We start from the raw sequence: 10,061 nt of genomic DNA, 5'->3' as shown, positions 1-10,061 counted from the left end.
TTAAAGCCTTTTTATTTCTTCTGTCTTTTTTTTTTTTGAAGGAGGAGAAAAACTTTATTAACTAGATACGATTACAATCGTACATGAGGGCATCCAGTATAAATTCTGGAGCAGTAGTAAACCATTCAAGATGGATATTTGATTCAAAACTATGATGAGCTAGACGATGAGCAACCATGTTCGCTTGTCTAGGCCTCAGAATTAATGGCCTGAACCGCATTTAAGCAATCACTCTCAATCACCGCCCTTGTAACATTCAAGGCCTGCAGCAACTCCAAACCAAACTGATGTGTTGCTTGATGCTTTAGATATTGCAAGAAATTTTGCTTCAGAGAAATATGATATGATGGTCAAGGTTATTAATTAAAAGATATAGAACCTTTTTTGGCTCGATGGAAAAATAAAACAAACAAAAACCGCTAGGGCATCCCTCCACTTGTTGATCCAAGTGAAGCGGGGTAGAGAATGAACCCAACAGTGATCAAAATAACACAAATGACCAAAAATGCGATTTGCTACAAAGTTTGCTTCCCTAATTTTATGGGAGAAATAAATTTGAACGAATTGCCTTGCAGCTCTTGCAAAAAGGTGAATGTCTTGAACAGTTACTTGAATGCGCCAAGAAGTTGAGATGAAGCCCTTGATTCAGTTAACGATTAGCTTAAAATCACCTTCTACCTGAATTTGAGAATTATTATGTTGGAAGGCCTTAAATATCAGGTTCTATATCTTTTATTAGGTATATAACCTTTGTTCGTCTTGCTCTTTTTTTCTTTGTCCATTGGTTCAATGATAAGACGTTAGTGATAGAATTGAATGACTGGTATTGGTCAATTAGCAGGTATTGTTCTACCGGCACCTCAATTAAAATTTGCAGGAATCGTTTATTTTTGTTCTACCAAACATTAAAAAAAAAATTATTTGAAATGGTGAGCACAAATTAAAAATGCCTACGTACAACCACTATAAATAGTTGAATGACGAATAATGGACACTTATCTGCAGAAGTGTCTAAAATCTGGACAATTGAGTCGGGGTAAGATACCTACTACTCCAATATGTAGTGGTTGACTTGTACTATATATTTCTTAAAAAAATGAAAGAAAAGAATAAAAACTTTATTAGGTGGTATAATATAGGTCACCAATCGATCGATCATGTTTGTCTATCTGAGACGAAAAAGCACGTAAATTTGAAGTCGCATTTGGCTTATGTGATACGAGAAAGATAACAGTTTACAGTTTAACAACTACAAAAGCATTCATTTCTATTCTGAAAACAAATTAACCCTAACAAATTAATTAGTGCACATCTGGTAGGTGAATCACTTGCAAAAACAGAATGAAAAGGATGCATGCCAGAAACAAATGCATTGGAAGAGGAACTTATAGTTCTTAAAATATCTTGGCAATATCCTTCATTAGACCACGGTTAGCAAGTGCAAAAGATATATACTCCTCGTAAGAAATGAAGCCGTCGCCGTCGGTGTCAATCTCTTCCATCATGAATTTAATTTCTTCTGGTGAAACGCATCCAAGGGCTTTCAATGCATCCCCCAGCTCATCTGATGAGATTTTGCCATCGCCATTGGTGTCGAAGTGCTTGAAAATGCGCTCACGGTCGGCCTTTTCTTTGGGATCCTCTTCAGCCATTATTCACTATTGATTTCGTTATACCAAATCTTCTCTCCTTTATCAGAGTATTTTTGGTTATATGAATGTGAGTTTGAGAGGCAGTGGTTTACGGTCTTTGATTAGGAATGAGGGTGAGACCAAGAGGAAGAGAATTTGGTTCCTCTTAAAGAGAAGATTTTGAAAGAGTAAGGTGGTGCTTCAAAGTAGGAGCAGGGGTCTCAGCATTAGTATCGGATTACCTAATTTACTAATTAAAGTGAAAGAAATTTTCCAACACAACACGTTCTGTTGCTCGCTTGCAAAGCGGAATAGCAGTACTCTCTATGCTAGTCCAATCACATATCCTTCATTGTTTTGTCTTAAACGACTAGAAAGGAGAATGTGAACATGTGTTTGTTTGTTTGTCTTTTTTTTTTTTCCTTTTCTGGCAGTGTTTGGAGATTTTTCATTGGTTACCAATGGCTGGGGAAAAGTAAAGATGAGGTTGTTTTCGTAATGAAGATGTGAGGTTGATGGTGCACATCATGTGGTTGGTGCATCCCACGCACCAAATTTGATGATCCTTTGGGTTAAGAGCACAACCTATACAACACATCCTAGCTGTAGCTGTTCAAATAATGTCTTTCAGGTGATGATGTATTATGTTTAAACACAATGAAGACAACATATAAGCTATTGAATATTGAAAATTACTACACCGAATTAACCTGTGCACAAAACATATGTTAGGAGTTACACAACGATTGTTTCTACCGGGATCAAAAGAATGTCATGGATGATGAGAACTGAGCAATTCTCCAGTAGAATACTCTGCAGTAAGTAGTAGGTCAATAAAAACAAGTGCAAAAGAAAGAATGGGTATCAGGATAAGAAAAGTAGACATATATAGTAAACGTTGTTCATGTTATGTCTCAGCATGAACTTTTATTGAAATATAATTGCATGGTTTTATTCTTACACAATCAATGATATAATCTGTTTGACCAATTAAGTTCGGTATATAGGTTGAAATTTATTTTACAACAACAAGAAATGACTATGAAGCTATTATTAAAGTTTGTTTTCTCTACCAAGAGGTAACTCTGTTTTGAATTTTAAATCAGGTTTTGGTTTTGTCATCAATCTAACATAGGAGGGAGTTTGCATATATACTTCATATACCTATGCTACAGACTTGAACATGACATCCAGCACAGCTTCTCTAGTTGGCAAAGCCGGAATAGCTCCTCTTTCCGTCACAGTCAGAGCACCACAAGCATTAGCAAACAGAAGTGCATCTCTCAGTTTGTCCTCGTTCTACAAGTCAAATCCAGATACATCATCGTTTTCATTATGTTGGCAGACTTAATTTTATTAAAATGTAAATACTGAATAAGACCTAATCTTGAACTCAAGATTATAATTTCTATCAACAATCACCAAATATACTGGTGCTATGAGCAAAAGTGTAAGCTCGGAACTACACAGAAATATACCAGACACAGATCGAGAAAATTATTCAATGAACTCTACGTTTCAAAGGCAACACATATTGAAAACTATTCTTCAGTGAGGAAGGCAACACTGCATATATCTTGCATTATTTTTACAATCTGAGAACTCATTTAAAAAACAAAAAGACGATGTCTCACAAGCTTTACGGTGACTAACAAATAACCATGCAACAATACACAACAGGCAGAAAAGGAGAACAATCATGGAACGGGAAGTGCTGCAACTAGGTTAACCACATAACTCTTCCAGAACTCAACAATTTATCATCTGTAATCTCCTAACAATGAATCATCCATTTGTGGCAAAAACCATCTGACCATCAAATCTATCTAATAAAGAAGGACAGTTTGTTGCTAATGGGAATGATACAGAGTGGACGGATAAGGACTCCAGAGATTTTTGAAGCAGCACAGCACTGCTCTTCTAGATAATCAATTGGACTGATTGCATGCTTATGAGTCCAGGGCCTGCATTTCTATTGATCAGAGGCAGTCATTGAGCTAGTACTTTGCCTTAGATAATATGTAGTAAACTGGTTTGCATAACCAAGGTGTAGAACAGGTAGACAGAGCTGTTCTAAATAATCAAGGATTCTCAGGTAGACAGGGCTGTAGTCTCACTGGTGAGCACTGGGGCATAAGTCAACGGTTTTAGCAAATGTTGCCAATTTCATGATCTGTACTTGTAGAGTTGGCAATTACTGAGGATATCACAACACAAGATTCGTGCAAGCCCATCAACCCCATCATGGTCTCCAGTAATGTTACAATAAATGCAATTTTAGAATTCTTTGAATAAGGCTTAAGTATGTTAAGACCTTTGGCTTCTTACATTTAGTTACTGATGAAGGTTGAGAAGTCTAAATGTCCGAACCTATATAAAGAGGCTAGTCCTGTGTGTCAAATGTAGTAGAAGAAGGAATGAAGATGAATATCTCAGGTATATGGTTTTGAGTCTTATATTGCATCTTTTAGGAGGTCTATACATACCTTGTGCTGTGCCTCGCCAATAGTCTTTATGTTTTATATATAACCTCCCCTCACAATTTTTTTTATGTTTATATAGCAATACATGCTCTTGCTGTTGCCAACAAGTGAGCAAATGGTAGAGCATTGATAAAGTCAAGATGGTTATGAGAACCAGATTTGACTTCAGACAAGGCTTGAAGACCTTACATAATCTAGGTTTGCAATATTTAATCATATCTCGGTTGGTTTTTACGGTATTTCATTTTTACTTTCCTTGGTTTACTTTTCCTCATCACTGGGTTGCGACTCTATATGCAAGTATAAAATGATATATCAAAGTTTTGAAGAAAGTCTTTACAGTATCTGTATCCGAGATGTAGTACCTGAATCAAAGAGAGATCAACTGCTAGTTGAGATAGTATTCCAGCTACAAATGCATCCCCAGCACCCGTTGTGTCCACGGCATCTACCTTCATACCCTTGACTCTTCCACTGAACTCCTGCAATACACAAACTCACGTTATGTCTCCGAGCCATCCCAGTTGTATTTTGATTGTGGTATTAATTTACCTCCATAACTAATCTTTGTTTGCAATTCAACAGTAATGATTCTAAAAAGGTTTTGTAACAAAGCCATCTCATCAAAGAATGAAAAAGCGATGAAAAATCCATCAGTTACCTTAATCAATACTTTCTACCAGAAATTCTCACAATATATTTTGATGAGATGGCTGATAAAATCTAAAACTTACCAAGATAGACGAAGCTCACCTCAAGTAGATTTTAAATTCCTTTATCTAGTATCCCTTATGATATGCATATATAGCACATGTTCCGTGTGCAATTTCTAGTAATACACACACACACACACACACACACATCAAAGGAGCATATATGAAAAATTACCTTGGTGTAGTATCTACAACCATCGGGGCCTTCAGTGACAAGTAGTAAATTAAGATTTGGATGGTACAATTTGCGAACGACAGTTTCATCAAATGGATCTTCTCCTTCTGTTAGAAAAGAAATCTCTTCTTCACTTACCTAAAAACAATAAAAAAATTTACTTTTAGTATCTTCCGTGTACCGTCTTTCAGAAAAGGGACACAAAATATCAAACTTAAGCTTCCAGGTGAATAATCTCCATATTTAAAGGTTTCACTACCTTGATAATATCAGCAGTCTCCCATATACTCAAAATTCCTTCTCGGGCACTCTTTGCAGAAGGCCACAACGGAAGCCTGAGGTTGGGATCATATGATAAAACAACACCAGCTTCCTTTGCAGCTTTTGCTGCTGCAATATGGGCGGACTTGCATGGTTCTGTAATAAGACTTATAGAACCATAGTGCAAGATTTTTGCCTGCCACAGGACGGTTAAGACATTCATTTAATGTTACTGTTGGAAAAGAAGAGACCAAATAAGTCGGATAAAAAATCAATCATCAAAACGAAATTTGGGAAGAGCCATGTAAGTCAATATGATTGGTGCAGCTAAAGCCCTCCTATCTCAAAGGCATGTAATTCAGTAGCCAATGATTAGAATAGTCCAAAGGGGTTTGAACAAACAGTAATGCTGGTGTCGTCAGCCATGATGATGTCTGAGATGCACATATAGCATTTCAGTGGTTCTGAAATATTAATTAGTCCAAAATTTGAGTATCCTTCTTAAAAGATGGTTGCTATACATTACCAGAAAATTGTTTAGGTTAGCACGATGCTTTAATCAGATAATACACGCTGGAAGGCAGTTAGCTCTCTAGACATTGCATTTCTAAGAGGAATGTATCATTGCTTTCTTTTGAGTCTTTTACAATTATAATTTTCACTGTTATTTAATTACCAGTAATAGAAAATCTTTCATACCTTCCTTATCAAATCAAAATCAAGTTCAGCTTCTTGAAGCAACATATCAGCACTAGGATTACGATAAAACATGAACTCACGTTCCCCATCACTCCTCAACGTAACAAATGCTAAAGCAGTTCGTGCACCAGGATCAAAACGCATCCCTTCATTGTTGACATTATTCTCCTTTAATATATCAGCAAGCATGTATCCAAATTCATCTTCGCCCACCTGTGAGCATTGCAAACAAATAAAAAATCTGAAAGGATATGATTATTATTATTATTATTATTTTCCTTTCAAAACCCATGAATTTTAACATTTTATAAATCTGTGAAGAATGGACATGAATCATATAATGGGAGAGATTAATATTCTTTAGTCATAAAACAACAGAATTCTGTGTCCAACGTTGTCACATCAATCACATCATGCAATATTAGTACTAACAGACACAATAGCAAAATTAGGTTCAAAGTGTCCTAGCAAACACAAATAGGATGATTAAACTTGATATTGATTATACGGATATATAAGCATATATAAGGTGACAGGAAAAAGGATTCAGGCATGTATGAGGAAATTTGTTCCAGCTTGAAAAAAGATAAAAAACTGAAGAGTGAAAATGAGATGTGAGAGGTGGGGAGAAGGAACGCCTGAAGTCAAAGTGGTCACATTATAAGTTAATAGTTCATTCCATCAAATATTGAGTAATGTATAAACAAATTTCTATATCTAAATAACCCAGAAAGACAACAATATCTAAACTTTTGTATAACATTCTACCTTCCCAATAAAGGCTGATGAGCCACCAAGACGAGCTATGCCAACTGCAACATTAGCAGGGGCTCCTCCAGCAGCTTTTTTAAATGCAGGTGCTTCGGCCAATGAAAGTCCATTGGTGGTTGGGACGAAATCAATTAGCATCTCCCCGAAACAAACCACAAGGGGGGATTCTTTCGTGTCTAGGACTGCATCACCTGGAAATGCTTTTCCTAGAACATGGCATGAATGAAAGAGGCTCAGTATTTAAGAAAAGGAAACTTCATGTGATGCAAGAAGATAGCCAAAGCGGTAATGTAATTGTGATTCAACTCCTAAGCAAAGTTTACTTGTAGCGTACTTGTAGGTAACACAAACCGACAGTGAAATTCCATGGCATGTATGTGTAAACCATGGAATCCATACGGAAGGCCAAGTACTCTGAGGAAGGCATCTAGAAAGAGGGACAACTTGGAGATCTAAATGGCATGAAGCTAAAGGGCAGAATTAAGATGATGTTGATACAGTAGAGACCGAGTCAAGACAATTAAACCAGAATGACAGGCTTTCAAGTAGTATTTCAAGGTTTGGATCTGGATTGAGTAGACTGAACTAAGATCAGTTGTTGACCTACACTTAGAGGGTGGATTGCATCGCAGAATCCGGTATATTCCAATACTAGCTTCAGGATAAGTGTAGGATCCTTGGGAATAGTAACTAAAATCAACGCTACATCCAGTTAAAATTAAGAAAGAACAATCAAACCAAACAATATCATGGACAAAATTGAAATCTGATTGACTAAAAGTTGTCCTGTTTGACTAGGAAATTGACACCAAGTACGTTACAGCTCTGATTCGGAAACTTAAATTCTAAAATAAATGGCACGCCGGGTGAATGCTCACTAGTTAAGGTTGGACTAGTGTTGCAATAATGATATATGGTGTTGCATCAGAAGCATATATTGCTGGTAACTTCATTTTTCTGGTTTCTTCGGTTAAATTTGGTTCTTAAATCAGTGACATAGCATAGAGATGCAAATGATTAATAAAAAAGTGGAGCAACCCACATTAAGAAAATCGAAATTGGCGTAAGGGAGAGTGAGAGAAACCTCGGGCATTGGAAGGGAGAGGTGGAGAAGAAAAGGCGGAGGAGGGTCTGAGAGTCCGTCGAGTGAAACATAGGCGAGGAGGAGGCGAAGAGAGGAGAGAAGCAGTCGACCAAAGAGCGGGACTTGAATAGACAGCCATCAAAGTACTCTACTCTCAGACAGAGGCAAAGCGGGAGCCTCCTCGGGGTTTACACAAATTCAACATCAATTGCCAACGGAGAAAGCAAAGCGGGAGTCGAGAGTAGCTTAATATTTCTTGTCTTGTCCATTGCTCTCTGCCCAGCCCCACCAACACATCCCCTAAGCTTTTGTTTTGTTCTCTAGTTGGTTACCAAATCTCTTCCTTTTTTTTTCCCCTTTTTTTCTGTGTTCTCTTCCCTATATATATGTAGATATATACACACACACAGGGGATTCTGAACAGATTCTTTCTTAAATCCTTTTTTTCTGTATTCAAATATAAGGTGTGTGTGTGTGTATATATATATATATATATATATATATATATATATATATATATATATATATATATATAAGTGTTTCTATTCGTACACTCATTTTTTCTATTCACACACCCCTCTATTTATCTATTACTTTAATTTATTTATTTTTACAAAATTACTCTAACTACTCTCCCTTGCATTTTTTTTTTTTCTAATTTGACAAGTCAATCATCCCCAACTCCTAAACCTTTATTTTCCTGCAAGCATAGAGAAATTCAAAACTCTTTATGATTTTCTCTTTTATTTTCCATGAAAAACTTCTCTAGCATAGTCGTTCTATCTCTCTAACTTGATTATAGCAGAACAAGCAACTTTAGACCCATTTTTGGAAAAAAAAATTTACATCTGATTTGCAATTGAGACATGGAAGAAAAATATGAATTTAGTGATCATTCAAGCCCCTTTGAATCTATCATTCCTGGTAAGATTTTAACTGAAATTATTTGGTGTATTTCAATCTATCACTTTCCGCTAAAAAGATCAATTTCTTAGTGATTTGGTGGACTATGATCTTTAAATTTGTGTGTTCTGTTCATCTTAGTTTGATTTTGGTATGGCCTGCTTGCTAATCATTGTTTTGACTTCAGTTGATTGATAATTTTGAAATTATTGACGCTTTGATTTTGTAATGCCCCAGAAATTCGTTATTAATTCCTAATGATTTTTGGAAATTAATAAAGTGTTTTTTAGTATGATTTCGTGGTTCGAGGGTGGAGTGAAATTATTTTCGGGCGAATAATTATTCGAAATGCACATTTTAGGGGGGTTACGAAGTTGAATTTTTATACGTAAGGATTTTGTGGAAACTTCGTTCACGAAAGTTGTAGAGCGCGTCGATATGAGTTCGTGAACATGCGGAACACTAAAATCAGAGTTCGTAGGAAGAAGTTATAAGCTATAGAAAATTGGGAAAATTCTATAAATATAAGAAAATTCCAGATTTTTTCATAAATCCCAAAAGTTTCAAAAATCTCATTTTCCTCCCCAAATTCGCACCGTTCTCTCTCCTCCCTACCCGCGCGACCCGACCCGGTTCTATCTCTTCTGTCCAACGTCCACCGACAACGAGACCACTCAGACGGCTTCGGCTCCTCCTCGCCGTCGTCTCCTTGGTGCTCGATCACGGCACCAGCCACCGGAACTTGGAGATCTGAGTAGCCACAGACCCAAAAACGGATCCGGCAGGATTTCACCTGTTACGGTATCCCCTTGACCGATCCATTCCATTTTTGGGATCGTCTCTCCTTCCTAATCATCACCATATAAGCGTTGAATCACGATTTGAAGTGTAGAGCGAAAGATCAAGCGTTGAAAATTAACGTCCCGTGTTGAATCTGGAAATCTGATCAGAGGGCCGAGATTAATTAAACTTCCAGCATATTAGAGTTCTGGGAAAATCTCCATGCTTGCTTTGCCAGCGTAGCCTGATTGAGAGAGTTATCCCAAACCACCCTGATTTTTGGGAACACAGAATTTGCTCCATTTTAACCAATGCATTCCTTTTGAAGATTTGGAGCCACTCCACCAATAATTACTTGTCAAAGAATCCATCTCATTACAAAAAGTCACAGGAAGCTTGAAAATGCTCATATTGTAAGTTGGGATTGCTTGAGCCACAGATTTTATAAGCACCTTCTTACCTGCTTTTGAGAGTAAATTCTCCTTCCAGCCAACTAATCTGTTCCGTAACTGATCTTTCACATTTTTGAATGCTGCCTTTTTGTTTTTGCCAATCATGCAT

General features: G+C 36.8%; 2 protein-coding genes across 2 annotated transcripts; both read right to left on the bottom strand.

Moving 5' to 3' along the window:
• Positions 1–1,097: 1,097 nt before the first annotated feature.
• Positions 1,098–1,778, bottom strand: LOC112191667 (polcalcin Che a 3). The gene has a single exon (XM_024331057.2). It carries the CDS (start codon positions 1,650–1,652, stop codon positions 1,395–1,397), a length of 258 nt encoding a protein of 85 aa, XP_024186825.1. The 5' UTR covers positions 1,653–1,778; the 3' UTR covers positions 1,098–1,394.
• A 513-nt stretch (positions 1,779–2,291) lies between these two features.
• Positions 2,292–8,177, bottom strand: LOC112194730 (probable fructokinase-6, chloroplastic). Its single transcript, XM_024334950.2, has 8 exons — positions 7,818–8,177; positions 6,731–6,939; positions 5,963–6,175; positions 5,262–5,459; positions 5,003–5,140; positions 4,480–4,596; positions 2,796–2,930; positions 2,292–2,444 (listed from the first exon to the last, which is right to left on the bottom strand). The coding sequence occupies exons 1-7, from the start codon at positions 7,954–7,956 to the stop codon at positions 2,796–2,798; spliced, it is 1,149 nt and encodes a 382-aa protein (XP_024190718.1). The 5' UTR covers positions 7,957–8,177; the 3' UTR covers positions 2,292–2,444.
• Between the last annotated feature and the right edge of the window lie 1,884 nt (positions 8,178–10,061).

Source organism: Rosa chinensis, chromosome 3 (assembly GCF_002994745.2).
Source record: "Rosa chinensis cultivar Old Blush chromosome 3, RchiOBHm-V2, whole genome shotgun sequence".
NCBI classification, from domain to species: Eukaryota; Viridiplantae; Streptophyta; class Magnoliopsida; order Rosales; family Rosaceae; genus Rosa; species Rosa chinensis.
Note: the sequence above shows the minus strand (reverse complement) of the source record. Positions and strands in the feature narration are given on the sequence as shown.